We start from the raw sequence: 23,997 nt of genomic DNA, 5'->3' as shown, positions 1-23,997 counted from the left end.
TGTTTTCTTACCCACTGCTGATAGTTGCTTTTCTTGTTCCTTAACCTCCTTCCTGCACTGCATGGTGTGCAAAGCTCACTCACTTTGCACAATCACTGAACATCAAATCAGTGTAACTTGCAGCACTGTGCATCAGTTTTCTGGCTAAACTACGCCCAACATGAAGTTTGCATCACAAGGGAAGTTGCACACACTGACGCCAGGCTCCGTTCGACCCTGTCTAGGTTATGGCTACACATGGCTGCGCCGCTGTAAGGTCTCCTGTGTAGCCGCTGTATGCCGGCGGGAGAGAGCTCTCGCACTAGCACAATTAAACCACCTCTGCGGAGGGGCGGTAGCAGCTCTTCAGCTGACACAGCGCTGTTCGTATCGAAATTTACATCGGTCAGGAGAGTGTTTTTTTTCCACACCACTGAACAGCAGAAGTTTTGCCGACAAAAGTGCTAGTGTAGACAGAGCCTAATCTAGGCATTTTCACAGTGTTTGCCCCATGGTATCTGAGCACCAATCAAGGCTCCTGGCTCACATTCCTGCCTCTGCCAATTTTGTTTAATGCTTGCAAAAGGCTCTGAGATCTATGATGAAAGGTGTGACTGTGGTGCATCTAAAGTATTTATTTTTCCTGTCGTTTGCATTTCCCTTTTTTCACTCCCTTCCCTCCATCAGGTTCAGTAAACCTCCCTCTTCCACCAGGAAATGAGCCCTGAGGCGCTGCTTTCAATGGTGCTTCGCTGGCAGCTGAAATGCTGTCAGTAATTTTATTTCTATCTCAGGATTAAGCAATTGGTTAACCTGCCTTCTCTAATTCATGTAAGGCCACATGTGCGACCAAAGTCAAGGCCTGCATTTCATTGGAAGCCCTCAGAGGAAAGATGCTGGAGTAGCCAGCTCCTGCTAATGTCCAACCATCTCGAAAGCCAGCCAATTAGCCAGAAAATGCCATTGACCAGAGACAAAAAAAAGGAGAGAGAGAGAGCGAGTGCCTCTCTAGGCTGTCAGTTACCAAGAGGGGTTTTGCGTACCAATAATAAGGGCAAATTTTTCAGATGAAAATGTATGTAGGCTTCTTTCCATGCTGACTCTGACCACTGCTATCTAAGATTGATGGGTTCCAGGGAGAGTTGCCACAAAGAGGTTTCTGAGGGGGTGGGGAAAAGGCACAAACAACCCAGCATATTTCTTTCTTGCAAAAAAGCAGCACTGGCTGATCACTGGTAAAGCTGACTTTGAACTAGAGATTTGCCAAATCAAAGCCATGACTCCCCACCAACACCACCTTCCGGACACCGATTTTCCTAGTTCAGCTCTGGGTCTCATTTCTCTAAGCTCTCCCTGTGTAGGAGAGTCAGATAAATGTTTCTGTGGTTCTGTCAGTGCTGGGGAGACAGCGGGTCACAAGTAAGAGTTGTTGAAGCAGATGATATTTCCCTTGTGAACTACATACTCTTTTGGCTGATGTCACCCACGTGAAATACACCCTTCCTGTAACCCAACAGAGGCTGTCTGGGGCTCCATATAGCGCTGTGTAAATATATCTGTGGCTTTTTTTTCCTTTTTCCAAGTTGCAAATTCCATCCTCATTTATAGCAAGCACCTGTTCATTTTCTTAACTGGGTATCCCCATTGCGGGGGAATTTTAAGCATTGCACCTAGTGAATTATTTCTGGGCTCCTTCTCCAGCTCACGTTGTCTAATTCCAACAAATGACAGTGGCACTGCCTGCAAATATTCAAACCAGCTGCATATTTCTTTACTAATGTGAAGTCCTTTCTCCTAGTAACGCTCACAATGCTCCTTCCAGTTTTCTTTAAATTGCTTTTGAAGAAAAGCTATTTTTGTTGGCAAGAATTTAGGCAAGCGCTGCAGCTCGCCTGCAATTAAACCGTAGCCCATTCCAACCCACTTAGCAGCAAGTTACTTGAAAATGGGGAGAAAGGAAAAATTAATCACTCAACAAACCGGAAAGTTTAAACTACAAATAACAGAAAACTTACTGCTCTCCTAAGCCAAGCAAAAACCAAGGTGAGGATAGATGGTACTGAGCACGTGCCATGGGACGCTGTGCATGCTGGTGCCTCCTTGCTCAGCTAGGCTCACCGTAATTCACTCTAGACTTCGCCACTTCCCCCCATGATGAATTCTATACCGTACAAGTTCTGGGTCTGCGGTATGAGGATTTCCACACTTACAAGGATGTTGCCTTACATGATGAGATATAGTGCTTTTAAAAACAACATTTCGCTAACCCTGAAATTTAACATCATGGAAAAGTAGATTGCAGCAGATGAGCATTAAGGTTCCAATCCTGCAGGGATGAGCACACGCTTAACTCTCCTTCACTGATCCTTAATTCTAATTTTTAAAGGCATTAAGGGTGCTCAGCACCTTGCAGGACTGGGTCCTAAAACACAAGTTGCCAGTTTCCTAAGAAAATGGGTTTTCTAAGAAACTGTTCAGTGCTGTGCATGGGAAGTGATTTGTTGCTGAATGAGTGTTCACTTGGGAAGAACAGCTTGTCTTTCGTTTGTGGAAGTTGGCTGTGGAAATTATCTCTTTTCCGTGTGTGTGATGCAGCAGAAGGAACTCATGATCTTGATCACTGTACAGTATGTGTGTCACATGATCAGCATCTGAGTCAGTAGCTGAGTTGCACAGACTATTAGAAGAAACTTTCTGAACACCTTCCCACTCAGTGCTTCGGTGCTGTGTAGTAAAAGCCTTCATGAAGGGGCTGGGTGGATTCTTGCCTGATTTTAAGCTCATTGAAATACCGGTGGATTCGGAAGCTCACCTGTAACAGAGCTTATATTTTGCTTTGAGGAGATAATGGGGGGGTGGGTTAATTGTGGGGAAAATAAGTAGCGGAAGAGAAAATATTCAGTCACTGAAGTGTGACAGGGAATGGAGTTTCAGCCTAAACTTTGCATTTTCTTGCTTGTATGCTGAGGTATGCATGTCTCTTCAGGGGTTTTCAGCGCAGCTTCCTCTTCTTTCATAGTGATGAGGGGAAGGGACTCACACCACTAGTGGGTCTTGGCATTTCAAGCCATTTCTAAACTAATACTGGGCCAAATGCATCCCTGGAGTTACTCTGCTGACATTGCTAGAATTATACCAGGAATTAATTAGCCCACTATGTCAATAGGCATGCTGAGAGGTAGGCCCGTTTTGTATGGCAGCTCCAGTGATAGTTGTATACTTGTAAGATGTGTGATGTAAATACCCCTAGTTGAAGCTAGGAAATGCTAGCATGGCAGATCATAGCAGAAGCTTGCGTGCTGTGCCCATCCTGCAAATGCTTCTGAGCCATTACAGTAAATCGTAATATCAGCAGTCGCTTATGTCTGATCTACGGACCAACAGGTCATCACAGGTTATGGAGAAGAGGCTGGGTTGGGAGAATGGGGGAGAAGGGCTGATACAGGTTGGGCAAAAGCAACATTTGAAATATATTCCCAAAGCGCGTACAGCTGGGCAACGTTGACAGAGATGACTCGGAAACCAAAGCCGCCAGATAAGCTAGTGGCAGCTTCACACCACGCTGCTGTTGGCTATTTGTTTCATAGTTACACTGATCGTTCCTCTCCAAGTGCCAGCTCCATCTGAAACAAACAGCCACATCTAGTGCACTGACCTCACCAGCTGCAACAACACAACTGGCTGACCTGTGGCCAAATGTGTGTCATCAGTTGGACTCGACTACAATGAACAGACTCATTAACCACAAACTCCTCTTCAGTTAGAAGCTGACAGCCATTCAGATGTGCACACGTTGCAAGAATAGGGTTGGACGAGCCAGTGCATGATACGGACGAGCTGCCTGCAGATCCTCACTTCAAAACACAGACGGGATTGAGCTCCAGGAGCACGAAAGAAAGTCTCTAGTACTCTGCCACTTCCTATACTTGCTAAGTAGCTTGAAGATGCGGGGCTGCCAGGGAGGGGAAATGCCATCCTAACTGGAGACTATGTATAGTGGGTTTCAACAACAGTGACCAACAGTTACAGTTCATGGCCCAAGTTCCTCTCCTAGTTATACTGGTGTAAATGCAAAGTAATTCCGTTCACGTCCATGGAGTTACTCCAGATTTACATTGGTGTAACTGAGATCAGATTCCGTCCCTCTGAAAGCCTGCATTGATAATAGAAACCGATAAATAATACACACAACTTGGCTGAACCATATCCAGACCCATTGATATCTGTTCCTGAGGCTCCTCAGACCCCCCAGGATTCCAGAGCAGACGCTTTCCCCATCTTCCTCCTCTCTGGGTATAGTGCTTACCTCTCAGCGAGATCGACAGATGGCGAGAGGGAGGAGGAAGGAGAGAGCTCTCTCACGTCCATTACACACTGTATATTCTACTAGCCTACACACTCCCTCTGCCTAAGGCTACTGATATTGACAGGTTCATTCCTACTGGAAAAGTTTATCCAGGATCTTCCTCTGGACAGAGCAGAATTTTGTTTTGCTGTCTGATAAGACCAGGGGGAGGTTGTTTCAGACAGTTAATGTTGGAAACTGCCCCCTCTTTAGCAGATGTAATTTAATCAAACATTGCTGTTGTGAGCATGATGCAGAAGGAAAATTATCTTCTCAATGAACTTTTGTTGGAGAAATAAATCACCTGCAGTAGCGAGCATTCAGTTCCCCTCCATCATGTTCTCCTTAGGGCCCAATCCTCAGGAAACTCAGAGGTTACAGTGATAATTGTCGGAATAGGAACATAGATAGGGTTGAAGGATCTCCAAGGCAAAGTGCCACTGAAAACATTGTGAGTCGTACCTGAGTGAGACTTGCTGGACTGGGCTTCTAGTGAGGATTGCAGTGGGAAATGGACAAGAATGTCCTAGAATTCTTTCACAAAGCAGTTCTAATACCAAAGATGAGGCCAATGCATTGGCAATACAATTATTTTTCCAGCAGAAGCTGCTTTCCTGTTATCCCCAAGTGATCATGGAAGAGAACAGGTCTGCAAGCCAGTTAGGTCCATTTTCAAAGCAATTGGTGTGCAACATGCGAAGGCCGATATTTAATATTACTTCTGTGTAATAATTGTGCACTCATGGCTTCTGGGAACAGTATATATATATCTAAACCTGTCAGCCAGCCTTGCATGCATTAGGCAGCAGTATGAACCATTCCCCCCAAGCCCTCTGTCCCAGCCCGCCAGGTGGAAATCACGTCCAGAGTTGAGCCCAGAGTCCAGCAAATGAGTAGTCAAGACGACAACCCTGGCACAATTCCTTCAAGCCCAACACAATGACTCTGGTGCCAATTCCATGGCAGGGAGCCATCCACCAATGACAACCTAGCTCCATGTCCCAAGAGCTTATGTGATGGCCACCAGCTTGGCCCACAAACAGGGGATTGAACCAGAGACCTCCAGAGCTAAAAGCCAATGTTCTCTAGAGATTTATATCCTCTGTGCATAGGGCACAGAGAGGAATCTGTAACACACAGTCACCAACGGGTTATACTTAAATCTAGTGACTGTCAACAGGGGAAACCCAGCTGATGTCACCCATTATGGAGATGCATACGGAAAGGAGATCTTATTTGATAAAGATAAGATAAAGACCCAAATGAGGAACACAATCCCAAATTAGCTGGGAGAGATGTGGGATTTTTTTCCTTATCATCTGTTCCCTGTGTTTCAAGGCTATTGGTCGGTTGCAGTCATTTACAAAAATTAAATCCAGAGCTAACAAAACTTGTGTGCACAGTAGAGCTGAGTGAATTATTCGTGGTTAACAGTTGACTTGGTGAGCTTGGCCTCTTCGTGCTTACCGAAATGACTGTGATTTCCTCCGATGTGGTTGTTGTATGAATTTAATCTTTTTATACTCTTTGAATTGATCGGTTTGCTGCAAGGATTCTCTGGACAAAATTGGAGCTGTTGTGTTTGGTCAGATGATCAGAAGTCACATGCTATTGGTTCTATTTCCTGGGAGAGCGTAGGAGGGTTTGGAGAAGCTGTGGGAGCTCTAAATCTCAGGAAGCAGCAACGAGAACCAATATTGCAGAAAGCTTTTAGATCTCTTACTTCCTGGGTCACACAGGCCTTGCTTGAGGCACCCAGAAAAATTAGACTATTAGATGTACTGGCTAGGTGCAGAGCAGAAGTTTAACTTTCCCTTCTCCTGTGCACACAAGTAGCTGTGTCTGAGTGCAGCCTTAGCTATGACCAGTGTGGTCAGATCCTTATCTGGGCTGCTTAGTGGGCTCTGTTACAGGAATGCTCGATCTGTATCTATTACATTCAGAGATAAGGTGTCAGTAGGACAGCTCATCTGCGTCAGCTCTTCACAGCCTTTGTGCTACGTTCTGCTGATGGGTTTAAGGAACACTCGTTCAGTGCTGAGCCAAACAAACAGAGTCGCTTCTGGAGAGAGTTCTCAAAGACGCAGCTTAAACTTGGTCTGACCATTGGTACAAGTAAGGCTCAGCCACATTCACATGTTCAAATGTCTGTGAATGCTCGGCTGCTTCGCTGCAGGAATAGATCAGAGCTACTAATGTCAAGTATCAGAGGGGTAGCTGTGTTTGTCGCTTTTTACAGATCCAGACTGAGTCCTGTGGCATCTTATAGATGAACAGACGTATTGGAGCATAAGCTTTCATGGGTGCATCTGATGAAGTGGGTATTCACCCATGAAAGCTCATGCTCCAATACGTCTGTTCATTTATAAGGTGCCACAGGACTCTTTGCTGCTTGCTACTAATGGAAGCATGTCTGAGTCTAGAAAGTGAGTGTGATGCCTTGTTTCACAGTTGTGTCCAGTGGAGATTAACGTTCTCTTCTCACTGCTCACACATGCTCTCGTCTCTCTACTCCCTGCCCTTTAAAGAACTTCTCACACACCAGGCACGTGCTCCAGAGAGGGACACTGCTGTAAATGGGTATCTGAGAAACTCAGGGACAAAGTAACATTTAATGTTGTATGAGCCTAGAGTTATTAGACTGACACCACTCATGGATAGATGAAATGGGGATTAGGCTGAGCTTGCACATTCTGAAATGCCACTGAGCTCCTACTGAAATGAAAAAAGTCCTTTTGGACACACTTGTGTCTCAGGATCAAAATGCTGATGCTGTATCAGCCCCATTCTATTTTTGAGGAAATTTCAGTGTCCTGGTGTTCTTAGTCACACCAAAACCCAGGATTTAATCTGTGAAAGGAACAACATGCAGAAAGCAACAAACTTAAAATGGATATTTTTACACAACGCACAGTTAACCTGTGGAACTCACTGCCACAAGGAATAATTGATGTCAATAATTTCACAGGTATCAAAGGATTGAGAATGTATATGAATGAAGAGAACATTAGTGAGTTACATTATAGAGGATAAAAAACTATAAGTGATTAAAAAAATACCTTGTGGCAGGGCATCAACCAGCCACTAACTAACAGGGTCTAGGGAGAAACTTCCCCTATGGCAAGTCATTCCATAGTTGTCCAGTAGGGAGTGTCTTGCACCATCCTCTGAAGCATTTTGATATTGGCCACCATGATGGGAAAGTGGTTGGCATTCAGTTGGGATTTAGGCTAACTGAGAAAATCATCTGGTCTCTACAGTAGTTGTAAGACCCCTTTGCACCACTGGGAACTCTTCACAGGGCAATATTGAGTCCAAGTCTTTAATTTTCTGGTGGGGGATATAACCTGTGTGCAGCTGCTGCACTGAAGACTATTACTGGATTCAGGCAAAGAGAACAGACCTTACTGGTGAAATGCTCAGCATTTTAAAAAAACGCATCACAGCTAACACTAAGCATTTCCTTAAGAGCTAAGTGCTTACACGTTTGGTTAAACTTAACACTATTTGTTACAGTTGCCATCTATTGACTCCCCATAATAATATGGCATGCAGTGATTTACTCTAGCTGTGAGTGCCATTAACATCCACAGAAGCTCTGCAACTATATTACACTTCCCTCCATGCAGCGTTTAAAAATGTAACTGTACGCAATGGCATGGATAGAAATCTTGTCCAGTTCAGTTCCAATAGCTATATTAGCATGACGAGGATGACAAGTGTTGCCAAAATACATACATCAAATATCTGTATAGGCTACAGAGCATCTCCACCTATGTTGCTCCTCCTGCTGCTGCTTCTACAGGTCTTGACTACAGCACTTTTCATTATTTCTGGTTGTCTTGAGCCCTCACCTTGCCTGCTTTATTCTGCCTAGGTATTGCAGCACTTAATTTACTTTAGATAACCAGGCAGTGTTTCAGTCAGCTGAGCATGACAGGTCAGGGTAACAGTGAAGTTTCATCCGAGGCTGCTTTATCATCATCATCATTACATTTTGAAGGTAAATTGGAATGTTCAGGACATTTTGAGAGACCTCAGGTAAAGTTCCTACATAGTTGACCGGTGGCTTGTTTCTGCACATGCATGTGGACACACACACACAGCCTTGCCATGCAAGTGCAAATGAGCATTCAGGCTCACAAGGTGGAGAATTCTGTGCAAAAGTGCCCGCTTGCATTAACTAATACAGCATACTCTGGTTAACTGGGGAGCTGCTTTATTGAGATGTCTCCTAGGGAAGTGCCTTAGCCTATTGGCAGGAAACGGTAGTAACTTTTGGTTAATTAGGAAGAACTGGCATAAATATCACATCTGCTTAGTGCCAAGTGGTGCTGCCCAGGCCTGCTATTCTAAGATTCAGTATTTGAATTCAATAGATGCCAAGTAAAGATAAAGATTTAAATGCAGGAAATAAGACCTATTCTTGTATTTGTATTAATTACATTAGTTTGTTTCTTGCATTAAAAATGGAAAAGATGCAGAGAAGGGGAACAAAAATGATGCAGGATATGGAACAACTTCCATAGAGGAGAGATTAATAAGACTGGGTCTGTTCAGCTTGGAAAAGAGACGACTAAGGGGGGATATGATAGAGGTCTATAAAATCATGACTGGTGTGGAGAAAGTGAATGGAGAAGTGTTAATCACCTCTTCACAGAACACAAGTACTAAGGGTCACCTGAGGAAGTTAACAGGCAGCAGATTTAAAATAAACAAAAGAAAGTACTTCACACAACACACAGTCACCCTGCGGAACTCATTGCCAGGGGATGTTCCGAAGGCCACAAGTATAACTGGGTTGAAAAAAGTTCATGGAGGAAAAAACCATCAATGGCTATTAGCCAGGATGGTCAGGGATGCAGCCCCATACTTGGGGTGTCCCTAAGCCTCCAACTGCCAGAAGCAGAGATTGGGTAATGGGGTTGGATCACTTACTCATTGCCCCATTCTGTTCATTCCCTCTGAAGTATCTGGTACCGGCCACTTTCAGAGACATGATACTGAGCTAGATGGATCATTGGTCTGTGCCAGTATGGCCGTTCTTATGTTCTTAAGTTTGTGAGGTGTTTTTTAAATGGCCCTTTTTGCTGATAGAGCAGAGATAACACCAACCTGCCTCACAGGGCTAACGTAGGGATCAATGCATTCATCTTTGTACAGTGCATTAGAATTGTAAAGCTCGCTGTAAGGGCTAACAATTATTATTGTTATTCACTAATGCTCTGACCCTGCTGCCAGTTCCTCTAGCAGGGACTTCCATGCCTACATGCCACAAAGTCAATGGTACGTGGCACAGGCCCAGGACTCCATGCCACCACAACTGGTTGCAGGACCAAATGTTAATCAGGGGAGCCCAGTGAAAGTTTTGGTGTAACCCCAACATGCTGCAGAGACTGGCTAGTTTCCTGTGAGCAGGAGTATTTTATACTCTCCTGTGTTAACTTAAGAGCAAAGAAGTGATTAATGTATGGAGCACAGAATCATTAGAGCAATTACACCGTAGAGATAAGGAGCCTGAGTCGCCTCTCTTGTGCGGGTATCATTTAACAGCTACTCCCAAGAACTCCATTGTAGTAAGAGGACTGTCAGGCCCATGAAGGAAGTGCCACGTGGTTCACAAGTAAAACCAGCATCTGTTGTTACAAGATCCATTTCTGAGGTGCCCACCCTGGGCATTCATTACATAATTAAGAAGTTTAATGATACCCTACTGAAAGGAATAGATCTCTCCTGTGTAAAAATAGTTTCTTTGCAGCATCAGAGCCAGGCTGGGATTGGCAGGAGAATATAGCTGGACAACACTGTCACCCACTAAGAAAAGGTCAGTTACATCCCCTCTAACTGTAACCCCAGCCATTTCTATTGATCACGTTAAACAGTCACCAGGAAAGTCACACTTGTCTGGAGTTTATTTTCCTAATATCATCAATACAAAACACCCCGTAAAGGTGACTAACTGGTTGATTAGGAGATCAATATTTTCTTTAGTTTGCATTTGGCAGCAGTGTGTGTGGGGGGGGGGGTATCAGTTTGGCTGCTCTGTTGATGAACACTTGGGTTCAGTCTCATACGTTAGCAGGATGTCGCTGCTCTCCAGCTCGGCCCCTCATTCCTGCTCCGCCCCATCCTCCAGGAGGGAGTTTACCAGTAACTCAGCAGCACGGCTACTGCTGTTGCAGAGTTTGGAGCCAGGAGGACATCTCTTCCTGGGAGCCCTGTACAGAGACTGGGGGCAGCAGGAGCTGGAGAGAGGGAAGTGGTGGCTGGAAGAACCTCTCCCCCCGTCCTCCTTTCACCATTCAGACCTCTGGGTAGATTGTATGGGGATGAGACCTGCGGCATCAGGTATAACCCAAGTGACATAACTAATCTCCACACAAGAACCCTCCTGCGCTGAGCTCAAACCTGTACAACTGGGGGCTAGAGGACCTTGAATGGAATAGTTTTAGCAAAGTATAAATAACTGGGCAACAGGCATTGGGTGAAGCCACACTGCCTAACAACTAGGGCAAAGCCCAAACCAGTCCCCCAGCTATCAGGCTGGGATTATTGCAGACAGGCCTCTAGCCTTGCGAGGATCCACTGAAACTTTTCAAGATGGCCCAGCTTGATTGCTCAGCCATGTTTTGGGGGTAGGAGTGTATTCAGTGCTGTAGATCCCTTCTTTGATCATGACCAAGAATGTCCACCACATCTCAGCCCAGGGGGATTTCTTGAATGAAATACTATCAGTAATACACAGAAGAATTTGTGATGCTGTGGCAGTGCTGTAACTGCTATTGTTTTGGGGGTCCCTGTCTCACCTACAATATTTTCTTGTAAAAGGAAAAAAAAACCATGACTCACAGGTAGTAAGAGATAAAGCCATCCTCACCTGGGATTGTATGGTAAGGGTTAAAGCACTGTTAGATACCCACAGACAAGTCATACATTTTATATGCATGACTAAACGTTAAGTATCAGAGGGGTAGGCGTGTTAGGCTGGATCTGTAAAAGCAGCAAAGAATCCTGTGGCACCTTATAGACTAACTGACGTATTGGAGCATGAGCTTTCGTGGGTGAATACCCACTTCATTGGATGCATGTTGAAGTGGATATTTACCCACGAAAGCTCATGCTCCAATACGTCAGTTAGTCTATAAGGTGCCACAGGACTCTTGGCTGCTTTGACTAAATGTTAGTTTCTCCAGGGCAATCATCCAGCACAACAACAAATTGTGGTTTGTCTAGACTGACATTTCCACCTCATTGTGTGTGCAATTTGAAGGGATAGAGACTTTGAAGGTGTGTAACTCTCTAGGGTAAGTATAAGGTGCCTATCACCTGGGTACTGAAGATGGGAACTGTTTGTGTGATACCAACAGGCCCAGAGGGCCTTGGTTGGGGCATGGGCCAGCTGATTTGGCCCAGCCCAGCTATTTTCAGTCAACGCAGATAAACCTGATAGGTATTTTTAGGTTCGACTGTACCTGTCTTCTGCAGGTGGCAGCTCAGCCCCAGAGCAATGGGGAGATGGTTTGGGATGTTGCTGTAATGCAGGGCAATGCTGTAAGCTCCTGCTAAAAGAGACATGATGGGCTCAGCCCTTGGACACAGGAGGAATGATGCTGCCTGTTACTCTAAAGGTCACCTCCTGTAATAGTGCCACTGGCTGTGTCCCGCCCCCAGGGGCAAGGGGTGTGTCTAAGAAAAGAAAGAGCTGGATGATGAAGGTTGTTTTTGTTACAGGTGCCGGGGCCCAGGAGTTCCAGCTGCTGCAGCCCCAGGGCGCCGTGTCAGTGTCAGCGGGAGAGACTCTCACTCTGACCTGCTCTGTGACTGGGCTTGCTCCAGCAGGACCCGTGAGGTGGTTTAAGGGCTCGGGCAGTGGCCGCCGGCTCGTTTATGCAGACGCAGGATCATTCCCCCGGGTGACACGGGCTGTGAGTGGCTCTGACACAGACTTCACCATCCGCATCAGTGACACCCGCTCCGAGGACGCTGGGGTCTATCACTGTGTGAAGTTTAAGAAGGGGTCGGGAGCCGATGAGGAGTTCAGATCCGGCTCTGGCACAGCCGTGTCTGTGAGCGGTGAGTGCGAGCTCCCCCCAGCCACACGCCCCTCCCCCCTGGGACTGGTACCAGGGCGGGGAACAACCCAGCTCAGCCCAGGGAGCTGCGTTTCCCATGGGACTCACCTACATTGGCGCTGAAGCAGCCTGGTGGAGATTTGCCCTGTGACAGATGGGTCTGGGGGATCTGAGCACCAGGCAAAAAATCTCCATTTCTGTTCCTACCTTGGCCCCCTGAAGATGGCTTCACATTGCGGTGAGCACCAGAAGGGGGGTCTGGTGGGAGGAGGCAGGTGTCAGCTTAGTGCCTCCCTTCTCTTCCCCCACAAACATGCAGGTGCTGCTGGCATTGGCAGGCTGATCCAGGCATCACCTCACTGATGCCAGTGTACCAAGCTGGGACTCGAGTCCCACCTGCAGGGCCATTTCCCCTGCCTTGTACAGAGCTGGGGGGAGGCCCCACAGGACCTGGGAGGCTGGAGCATCCAGCCCTAGTTCACTCCTTGTGTGTGCAACTGAGCTGCAGCCAGACGCAATCCTGGGGGGACTTCGCTCTCCTCAACTCATTTAATTCCTTCTCTTGAAGCTCACTGCCCCTGAGCTCGGGTATGTGAATGAGTCATGAGGCATCTGGGGTTATATTCACAAGGGTACGGAGGCACCAGGGGGCTGGAACAATGTGTATCGGGGCGGTGCTGAGAGCCATTGAACCAAACTGTAAACCCTGCGTATGATGGAAACCACTTCAGTTCCAGCACCGATGCTGAGGCACCTAAACCCCAGACTTGGGGGCCTTAGGCTGGATTTAGGCACCGCAATCCAGAGGTAGGATCCACTGCAACCCACCAAACGCTCAAGCCCTGCCGGAGCCTAAACTCAGGGTTGAACTTCCCGAGGCCTCTGGTTTTCCCCTCGGCCATCCAGCTGCCTCAGCCCCAGAGCAATTCACAAACCTGGAACTGGGCACCTGCCTGCCTGCCTGCCTCATGTGCTCAGAGGCCACCCAGTGTATTGGGTCCCATTCAGAATTGAGGAGGAGGTGGTGGAGGCAGCCCCCCTCCCCTTAAACTTGTTGGTTCGAGCACTCACCTGGGTGTGAGAGCCCCGGGTTCAATCCCCCTTTGTTAGGGGAGTTAAGCAGGGGTCTCCTCCCCCACCAGGAGAGTGCTCTAACCCCTGCACCCATGGGACCCTCTGGGGGGCTCCCTCAGTCCCTCCGTTGAAGTTGCCCCATTGTGCAGAAAGTCCCTGGAGCAGGGGTCTGGGCCCTGGGCTCTCTCACCTCCAACCTGGGTGACCAAACCATCAGGCTCCAGCCGCCTCCTCTCTCTCTGGCTCCACAGTAGAGCATCTTCACCTGGAGACCCCTGTTCTACTCTCTCCCCCCACCCCAGGCAGAGAGGAATTGAACCTGGGTCACCCCACCCCAGCTGAGCACTCTCGTGCCAGGCTAAGGGGGACACACCCCCATCACCACTCCAGCTGGTGTGTGTGGCGTTACACACCTGCCTGGCTCATTCACACCACAACCACCTAAGGCACCTCCGCTGCCCGACTCCAGGCCAGGGGTTCCTATTCATGGATCATGTCACAGAGCTGGGCACACCCTGAAAGCTGGACTTAAGCCCGATTACCACAAGAGGGCTGGGCTTAGCACACAGGCCTGTCCTAGTCCTCTCCCATGAGCTCAGGTAGCTCCCTGCCTCACGTGGGGCTCTTGGGGATCACAGTTTAAGGCACTTATCTAGCCCTGCTTTTGAGGGAAGAAGGGGGGGCTATTTCCCCCCCATAACCATAGGTCCTGGAACTAGGGGTGATATCGTGCTGTTCCCCCCCACCAGCAGCTTGAAGTAGTTTCCATTTTATCCAAGGTTTACAGTTTGGTTCAATGGCTCTCAGCACCCCCACTATACACATGGTTCAGCATCTCTGCCCATGACTAACCTCCCTACACCCCCACCCTTTGTGTTTGCTGTGGGGCAGTGGCTGGGGCTCCCCCAATCTCCGGCTGTCCCTGTGGGGAGATGGGTCCCATGGGGTGGAGGGATGGGCTCTCAGTCACAGAGGGATCTGACTGATAAACGCTTCTCCCTGCAGCCAGACCGTCGGCCCCGTCCGTGTCCGGCCCCCCCAGCAGGGCAGAGCCGGGTCCCCCAGTGACTTTCACCTGCACGTCAGGAGGATTCTCCCCCAGAGACATCACTGTGACCTGGCTCAAAAATGGGGCCAAACTCCCAGACCCCCAGACCCAGGTTCTCCCTGCACACGAGAGCATCTCCTACAACGTGTCCAGCACCGTAGGGGTGAGCCTGACCCGAGGAGATGCCCACTCCCAGCTCACCTGTCAGATAGAGCACAGCACCTTACCGGCTCCCCTGCATGCGACTTACAAGCTCAGCGATGCCCTGCGAGGTAGGAGCCCAGCCGGGGCTGATGACTGGGGGCTCCGCTAGTGGGGAAAGGCAGAGATGGATCCTTCAGCCTTTGGGCTGGGTAGTGGAGGGTCAGGGGGGTAAGAGGGGAGTCACTGAAATCCAGATTCAGATCTGGACTCTGCCCTGTGCCCTTAAAACTTTGAGACTCTTCACCCTGGGCTGGCACATCCCCTACTCCAGCCCAGTGGAGGGCAGGCAGGGGGAGAAGGTGTTTGACTTTGTTTAAACCTTGGTAAGACACCACTCTCCCTTTTAATGTCCCAAGCTGGGTCTGTCAGGGGGTTTTCCAGGGAGAAGGGGAGGGAAATTGGGGACACGGTCGATTTGGGTTTTTGCATTCTGTTCCTTTTAAAACATTTGCCTTCCCCTGGGTTTATTCCTGTGGGAGGGCCAAAGCTCTCACACATGGGAAGGCAACTTAGAGATAGCCAAGTTCTTTGCCCTTGGAAAAATATCACGTCACAAGTGGAACATGGGCTCAGGGGGAAGGTCTGTTTGTCCAGCCCCAGAAATTTCCCTGTAACTCAGCAGGAAAAGGAGAATTTCTGTAGATGCCGAGCGCTGGATATTTATGTTCTCAGTTTCACCCAGGCTGCAAGTGGGCACTGCCCCAGCGGTGCCCGTCGCACTGAACACATCTGTGACGTTCACCTGCCGCGCGGAGGGGTTTTACCCCAAGGATGCGAGTCTCACCTGGCTGGAGAACGGAAATGAGACGAATCTGGGAAAGTCCTCTGCCCTGTCCGAGAATGCAGATGGGACGTACACACTCCAGAGCTCCCTGGAGGTCAAAGCAACCGAGCAGAGGAGTCAGTCCGTGTTCACCTGTCGGGTTGTGCACGATTCCCAGCCCCCCGTCAATACCAGTGCGATGCTGAGACTCTCCCAGCCACCTGCTGAGCCAGGCAAAGATCCCACTTCATCTGCTGGAGGTAAATGTGCAGTCGAACCCTCCCCTGCACTGCTGGGAAATGCCAGGTCTGTTCTGCGGAACCAGGGGCCATTTCAGCCCATCTCCGCCAGGGGAGCGCCTCAGTGTAACAGCCACTCTTTTATTCCGGGATGATCGCTCAGCTCTGCTCTCCTGGGGCCCTTGGGCAGAGTGGGAAGGGGAAGGTTAAGGGCAGGAACTGTCACTTTGGCCACACTCTGTGCCCAGGGCAGATGATCTCAGCAGCCCTGCAGGGGTGTGACAGAGGCCCTTGCCAAGGGGCTCAGACATCATCACTCCTGCAGACACGAAGTTGAGGTTCCACGTGGCCAGCTAGTATCTTATACAAACAGCTGCCAGCCAGAGCTGGGCAAACGCAGAGGGTTCAGTTGAGTAACTGAACCTGTGTGTTTGGTTTGGGGATGAGCCAGCCCCTGTGTGTTGCCTGGGGGCTTGAGTTCAGCCTTCGGCCTGTTGGAGGTTTCACTATGAACATTCTGTACAGCTGATCACTTGCCTCTTGACTCTTCCTCAGTATCCCAAGACAGAACTTAACCCCTCCACATGGTGTGCATCTGTCGGTTAAGGGTCTCTCTCATATTCCTCTCCAGCCCACTGTTGCATGAGATGAACAGTTATAGTGGCTGCTGTGCCACTCGGGGGGGATTGCTGTCTAGTGCTGCCAGAAGTTATACCGAGACTCAAAGGCTTCCCCCGCCCCTTTTCTATAGCTATGGGGCAGTCTAATGGGAACACGTTAACTTGACGTTGCTGGTCTTCACTAGATATACTCAGCAGATGGGCTGAGACTGGTCATTATTAGAGCTGAGCAAATAATGGATTTTTGATGCAGGGACAAAATTAAAAAAAAAACCCACCTCAGATACGGTTTATTTTGACCCAAAAATGGAAGTTTGCTTTGGGTGTCTCACCCTTTTTTCTAGGTAAAACAGAACTTTAGCTAAACATCTAAACAAAACACCATTTCAAAATAAACAAGAGCCAAGTCTGGACTTTGAAATGGCCAAAACAAGCCATTTTAGTTGTTTCCACTGAAAGATTAGCTGAATTTGGCCTGAATTCACAAGTCTTTCTGGTATAAAGAACCCAACCACGCACACTTTTTGGTAACTTCACTGTTTGCCAGAAAAACTTCAGCCAACTATATCCACACATCTAGAGCACCTAACGAATTGGATTCCAAATCCTCCTCTAAACCCCACAGACTAGGCCTGAGACACACGAGGTGGGGGAGGGAATCTCTTTTATTGGACCAAACTTCTGTTGGTGAAATGGACATGCTTCCATGATGTGCAGAGCTCTCCTTCAGAACAGACCTGTCATCTCTACAACAGCTATGAGCAGGAATCCCAGATCTGTACAATCAAACTCCAGGGAAGTTCCCATTTGTACCAAACTTCAGACCTGAGCTGTGGTTGAGATTCTTAAAGAGACCAAAGGGAGTCTGAATTTCCATGAGCTGAGCTCCTAACTCCCTTAGGCTCCTGAGGCCTAGCTCACCTTTACTATAAATACACGCCCAGATGTTCTACATTTAACTCACTCCATCTGGCAAGAAGTTTTTCTGTTTGACTGTTCTGACGCTGGCCTCCTATGATCCCCGAATTTTTCTCATTACAGATAGTTACTTATCTGAAGAAAAAAAGATCTACATAGCAGTAGCAGTGGTTTGTGCAGTGCTGGTTGTATTGGTAATCGCCGTTATTTACCTCATCAGAGTACGACAACGCAAAGGTAAAAATGAATTATTTTCCAGGGGTGCCTGCCAGGGGGTGCCCTGGCTAGATCACTCTCTTCCCACACACGCAGGCAGTGCTTTACAAACACACAAGCATCAGGAAGGGGGGGTTGAACCAAACTGGTTAGCGTTCACCGGGGGAAGGTGGAAGAGAATTTCACTCGCAGCTGTAGGGAAAAGTCAGTTATAGCTTAAGGGTGACAGCCACTGGAATAGATTTGTTGTGCATTATGGAACTCATATGAATGAGTCACACTTGCTGTTCTTCTCCTTAAATAGCATCTAGGGACCCTGAAACTCTCTAAGATGCAAGCTAGAGAGATGGAGGGGCAATGACTACAGATGTTAAGGGCAGTTATGGGAATTTAAAAGCTCTAGTTGAGGGAGAATGCTGGCCAGGACACTAGGGTTCTCTCCTAGTGCTCTCAAAAAAATGCCCAGGGGATATCTGATATCCTCCTGGACAGATGAGGAGTAAAAGGACCCTTGGTTTAACACCCTATCTAGAGGGCATGCTGTATGGACACCAAGCAAGGAAAGCATTGACTGCATGAAAGGATGGGTTGTGTTTGTCCTTGTAATAGGCTTAGCATGTCCATGGGGCAACCCCATTTTGGATGGAGATACTCTCACCCCCATGCATTAGAACATATGGGGGCTACTAAGATTTTAACACTATCCCATAGATTCTAGCACCCATCCCATAGAGCCCAGCACAGCTGCTAGGAGCAGGTGTTTGGATAACTTCAGCATTGCACTGTGGGAAGGACCAATGCAGCTGCACCACTTGTTCCACTCCCCGCATGGAGGGAATGCCACTCCTAAACGCATCACTGGTTCTGCCAGGCCGTGAACTAAGACCTCATTTCAGGTGCTGCAACCAGCTAGTCCAACAAGGGATTGTAGAGGATCCAGATCAGCCCATGTGGGGATGCGGGTGTGTTTGTACATTTGCTGTAAGCTCAGGGTGTTTCAGACACTGGTTTGTTGCAGTATTTTCTTGCCTAACAATGCAGCACCCCATTAATACATCACTGAAACATCAGCGCTGGTTGTGATCTCAGGGTTTCTCAGTAGGGTTGTCCCCCTTGTCTGATGGGAGGGTAAATGGGAAAAGTCTCACTGCTACCATCCCCCATCTAGTTTCTGCCAATTGCTGGAGGAATCACAGCTCCCAGTAGTGTGCTTGGAAGGCATTGGAAGATCCATCCCACAAATAAGAGGGGAGGGGAATTACCAGGGGATAATCTCATCAAGGAGAACTGATAACATTTTAAACAGCAAGAGCAATAAGACCTCAGAACTCTGATACTGTTACAGGCTTCTGACCCCTTTCCCATCACTACTCTAGCATGCTGCCATGTTTAGCTTCATAAAACAGGCCCATTCTGAAAATCCCCAGGCTGTCCGTAATATTGTATTTGATACAATTTGTGTGTCGTGCAAAAGACACTCCTAAAATAGGAAAGGTTTAGACTGCACTCACAAAGATTTGTCCTGCAATCAAAGGAAAGGAGCTTTGCAACACGTTCAGCAGAGTTTGCAGGAAGATGCTGTTATTGGGTTTCTGGAAAACCTGATCTAGCAACTTCCACCAAAAAAGTAAGAAAAAAAGTAAATAGTGTGCGAAGGAGCTAAAAAATATAAACTAACATGAAATGCTGTGGGGAGGGGTGATTATTACAGTATGGTTTTTTAAGTTGTGTTTCTCTTTTTAACAGGAAAAAGCTCCCCTTCTGTAAGGTAAGCACTGCTCTCCACTTTCTTCATTGAACTGTTGGGTAATCAATGAGGGAATTTAAAGCCACAGGAGCTAATGAAGTCAAAGTGTTGACATCAGGGATGAATTGAGTCAAATTTTAGCTAGGTTCCAAGTTTGTAACTTAAATCCCTACGGTTTAGGATGGTCTATGCTTCACTTTGAAAGCTCTTCACCTGTACATGGTGGTTGATGTGATGCTCAGTCACTAGTGGCTGGAAGAGGAGATCCGTGCTATGGAGACATTGGTCTCTAGCTCTAGTGACATGGCAGGGTCGAATACCTCAGAGCCATTGTAAAGGCAAGAGTAGCTCATGAGCCATGACTCAGCCTGTTGCAGCTCACGACTGTTCAAGAATTACCACCCAGAGACAGCTCAGCTAAGTCACTCTGTACAAACACAGCTACGAGCCAGCAAGCCGACATCGCTGGAGATGGTTCTCCCATAGCATTGCTGAACGGAGGCTCCGGCTGAGCATACACCCTCACATTCATTAACTGAGCAGACGACCAGCCACATGTTCTTCATTGTCCATGCCACACACAGGCAGCCTGAGGGAATTCAAATCTTCATCCTATGGCCAGCCGGCTATTTATATCTGTGTGTTGTGTGAGGATAAACTCTGCGGAGTGCGGTTAGTTCTGTTATCACGCATTGATGTCCAATGGTTCTCCCCTCTGTCCTGCGATCAATCGTCAGTCAGTCCTCAGCCATCCTAACCTGAAAGAATCCTCTGCAAAACTTAGGGTATGTCTACACTATGAAATTAGGTTGAATTTATAGAAAATCAATTTTATACAGTCAATTGTGTGTGTCCCCACTTAAGCCCATTAGTCACCCAGCAGTGCTACTGTTTTAAAATACAATGAGTGTTTGACTCTGTTCTGTTGCTTTTTCTGTAGGCTACACGAGCCTGAGAAGAGCCCCGGCCCAGCTCCCCAGGTGTGTAACAACTAGATTCTTTTGGGGAAGTGGAGAGGGTTGAGCAGCAGAAGATACCATGAAATACCAAGCGTCAGGCTAAAATCGTGGCAGTTTATTAAGTGCTCAGAATCTCAGCTATACAAGCCTACTTCCATGGCTGGGGTGGGAGGGAGAGACAGACAGTACAGGACAAATCTCCCTCTCTAAATTGCATAGGGATGTTGCCGCCATCGCACTGAATTTTTCTTCTCCTCATCCAGACCCCTCCCCAAAGAACAAGTCTGGATCTGTTGTGACCAGGGCCAGCTGTACAATAAACCAGGGAAGCTATTTCTAGAGTTATTTTGCATTCTGTGATGCAGCTATGAGTAATTTACCGATCAGAACTGAGCTCTATCCCCCCTGTCTCAGCTTGTCCACATGCTCACGCTCATGTAGGCACACAGCTGACTGAAAACTGGTAAGACCTCATCCATTCAGGACACAGCAGCCCAGACCATGATCTCACTTATACCACTGCAGGTCTAGAGTAATTCTGTTGACTCCAGTGGAGCATCTCCAGACCAACAGGGGTGCAGTGGATTGCAGTCTCTAGCTTGGTATTGCCAGCTGGTTCTTCCTTCTGAGCATCCTTCGCCAGCAGACTGAAGGGAAAATTCTTGCAGTGAATGGTAATAGTGCAGCTCAGTTGCTTGAGAAGCCTGAAGGCAGCCAGCAAGTGTCTTGGTTAGTCTTGGGCCCTGTGGACTAGCGTGCTTCTCCACCCCTCTTGAAACACTAGCAAGTGTCCCCAGGAGGTTGAATGACAGTTCTAGAGCCAAGTTATCTGACAACAGGTACAGCTTGCACTGCTGCTGGCTAGATTTACCGCACACTGTCCCACCAGCATGCCGTCATCCTGCCCAGGATGGTAGATCAGTCTCCAGAGCCATTTCCATCTTTGCCAACTGGCTGGCTTATTCAGCAGAGAACAGTTGATGCCCATAGTTGAGGGGTTGGTTTTGGAATGGGGACACCTGTCTCAAGATCCAGCACCACTAATTCATCACAGACTCCAGGTCTCAGATGGTAGGACTTTAGGTTTGAGCACATCATACTTGTGTTGCCCTAGCAGGTCCATCCAAGGACCCCAGAGCACTGTAGTCATTAATGAAGTAGTTGTAGTCCCAGTTTATGATGGGGAAACTGAGGCACTGGGCTACTAAATTACTTGCCCAGGGTCAGTCAGCAGCAGAGCTGGGAGTAGAATCTAGCTCTTTCCCCAATCTCTTGCTATAGCCACTAGACCAGGCTCTTAACTCAGGATGAACAGCTTAATACCCCATCTGTAGGTGACACAGCTCCCTACTGACTCCATGTTTTCTACCTCCCCAAACTCAGGATTCTGATCCCAACAACCTGACCTACGCAGACCTGAACTTTGACAAGCAGAAGAAGAGGACGCCCCGGTTTGTGGAGATGAGTCCACAGTCTGAATACGCCTGCATCCAGCCGGCAGCAACTGAAGACAATCTCACCTACGCTGACCTGGACATGGTCCACCTCAGCAAGTCACCCAAGAGACCTGCCCCCCGGCCTGAGGAAGCCGTCTCAGAGTATGCCAGCGTCCAAATCCAAAGGAAATGATCAGGGCTAAAAGCAGTCCGAGGCTCACTGGGTTTTCGGTGAAGTATGGCGGGCCCCCAGCTGGACGTGGAGCCCTGGTCCTTCAACACTGGCTCTCAATGGAGGCACCAGGAGCACAGTGGAAGTGTGCGCCAAGCCATGGGCGCTGCATTCCTGGGTCTGGAATACTTCACACAGCGTGCAGAAGCCTCTCCATGCCACTGTGTCCTTCCTCACTTGAGTTAATACCAACTTCCACACCCAGCCTGGAGAGGCCCAGACCTTCACACAGCGCAGCTTTTATTTCTGAACCAGTATCTCTGCTATTCTCCCTCTACTCTCCCAGTGATTTGTCACAAGACTGGAGAGGTCCTTCGCTCAGTGCACCGAGTTTGCTTTCACACGTGTTAAGCAGACAGACTGTTTTCAGTGCTTTGCTGGTGCAGTGGCCTACTCCATCTCGTAACCTCTCCAAACAAGGGCCGTGTCAGTCTAGTGAACACCTGAGTTTCTCTGCAGCCAATTTAGCACGTCGTGTGCATGGAAGAACCAGCCAGGCTGCCTCAGATCAGCCACCTGAAGGCGGCAGCGGCCATTTTGGGAGATAACTTAGTGGCAGAGAGCTGTCTGGCAGCAGGCTCTGGACTGCTGTTCTCAAGGCAACATAAGCCAACTAGCTTGCCTGTTGGAGTCCCTCTGTGAAGAGCAGACACTGATCTGGAGTGACTACTACTTCTTCCTCTCAAACTTCCTCCCTTCCCCTGCTCCAAAACCCGCTTCTGAACGAGACTGCTCATTTTAGGCCCAGATTTCCTTCCAAACTAAGTGTGTCATAAGTAATTCCTTAAGTTTCCACCTGAGGTTTCCCCTCCCCAATCATCCCATCCTTGGGCAGTATGTTAAGACCAGTGACCCCCTCCTGCCCTTGAGGGTTGAGCACCAGGCTGTGTGTCTCACGCTCTGCAATCAGATCAACAAAGTGAGGATGTTTCTCAGCACCAAGCAGCTTGGGCTGGGGAACACAGCCTGCGGAGCTCCCTGGGCAGAGCGGAGATTCTTTATCTGACCCAGGAGCCAATCACAAGCTACACTAGTTGAGCTATTAGGCACCACCTCTTCCAGGCCTGTGTTCCCCTGGTACAGAGCATCCTCATTACCAACCACAGAGCTTATCCTCTGAGACTGGGACCAACGGGCTTCCTACAGAAGCTTGTGCTAGCCAGGGTGTGGGGAAGAGGCTAGCCAACCTCTACTGCCAGAGCACAGGCTAATCCTAGGGCTATGCTGCCTTTCAGCACTTCCTGTTCATCCAGCACTCCTGGCCCCAGTGCCTGGAAGGAAGAAGAGAGCCTTGATGCACGGGGGAGGGCATCCCCCAGAGAACAACGTCACCATGCTTTGACTGTTTGACATGTAACTGTTAATCTTTAGAGCTAAAAGCCAATGCTTGTGTGTCATCCATGGGTGGAGTGCTGTGTGTTCATCACTAGGATGAGACGTGCAAAACTAAGTGTCAAAGTCAGCGTGCTAATCCCCAACCCTGTCAAGTGAAGTTCTGGTAAGCAAGTAACCCTCCATCAGCGCTGCGGGGAGGGGAGCGGATTTCTGACTTCGCGGCCTTCCCCACTGCCGGGCAGACTTACCGGCCTAGCAAAGAAAAGTGACAGACAAAGCTGAAATGCAGCCCCGAGTGGCATTTCAGAAGCAGCCATCTTCCTGAGTTTCTCCATGGGAGGTTGCAGATAATGCACAGGTTCAATTTTCACCTTATCCCTAGGATTCACATTTCAAGAGTCCCAGGGCCAAGAAGAGCTGGGCTAGGCAGCTGGCACTCTAGGCAGTGGATTATACTCGTTTATGCCAGGCCTGAATGTAGCCCCTTTGCCCAGTTATTGTGATGGCCAAATGCCCTTTCACTGCCCTCCTTTCCTCAGCAGTATTAAAGGGAACACGTGGGATCTGTGGTACCATTCCTTGGAAGGAGGGCGGACGAGGGAGAAATAATCTAGTACTAAGACGCATTGGAAACCAGACTGTATTCTAGCTGCTTGATCCTGCAGGGAGCAGGGGAGGAGGAAGGGGAAGCCAGGAGATCTGGACAGGATGTTTCAAAACCAACAGGGTGACCACTTGTACAGATTGCAACTTTATTTTTTTGTTTTGTTTTGCTTGCAGGATATTTTTGTAATAAAAAGTTCAAAGTTC

The 23,997-nt window shown here is 48.3% G+C and overlaps 1 protein-coding gene across 5 annotated transcripts in view; it reads left to right on the top strand.

The window, feature by feature from the left end:
- LOC127031484 (tyrosine-protein phosphatase non-receptor type substrate 1-like) overlaps positions 1 to 23,997 on the top strand; it is a 78,517-nt gene extending 54,520 nt beyond the window's left edge. For 3 of the 5 annotated variants that reach the window (XM_050918338.1, XM_050918335.1, XM_050918334.1), the window contains 7 exons: positions 12,056 to 12,397; positions 14,476 to 14,790; positions 15,395 to 15,745; positions 17,386 to 17,499; positions 19,225 to 19,246; positions 20,166 to 20,205; positions 21,568 to 23,997. In XM_050918338.1, coding sequence (XP_050774295.1) covers positions 12,056 to 12,397; positions 14,476 to 14,790; positions 15,395 to 15,745; positions 17,386 to 17,499; positions 19,225 to 19,246; positions 20,166 to 20,205; positions 21,568 to 21,813 — 1,430 coding nt within the window. In that variant the 3' untranslated portion in view covers positions 21,814 to 23,997. The remainder of the gene's footprint in view (positions 1 to 12,055; positions 12,398 to 14,475; positions 14,791 to 15,394; positions 15,746 to 17,385; positions 17,500 to 19,224; positions 19,247 to 20,165; positions 20,206 to 21,567) is intronic. The other 2 variants (XM_050918337.1, XM_050918336.1) reach the window with 2 other exon arrangements.

This window comes from Gopherus flavomarginatus, chromosome 11, assembly GCF_025201925.1.
Source record: "Gopherus flavomarginatus isolate rGopFla2 chromosome 11, rGopFla2.mat.asm, whole genome shotgun sequence".
NCBI classification, from domain to species: Eukaryota; Metazoa; Chordata; order Testudines; family Testudinidae; genus Gopherus; species Gopherus flavomarginatus.
The sequence above is the reverse complement of the archived record's forward strand: the minus strand, read 5'-3'. Positions and strand labels throughout refer to the sequence as shown.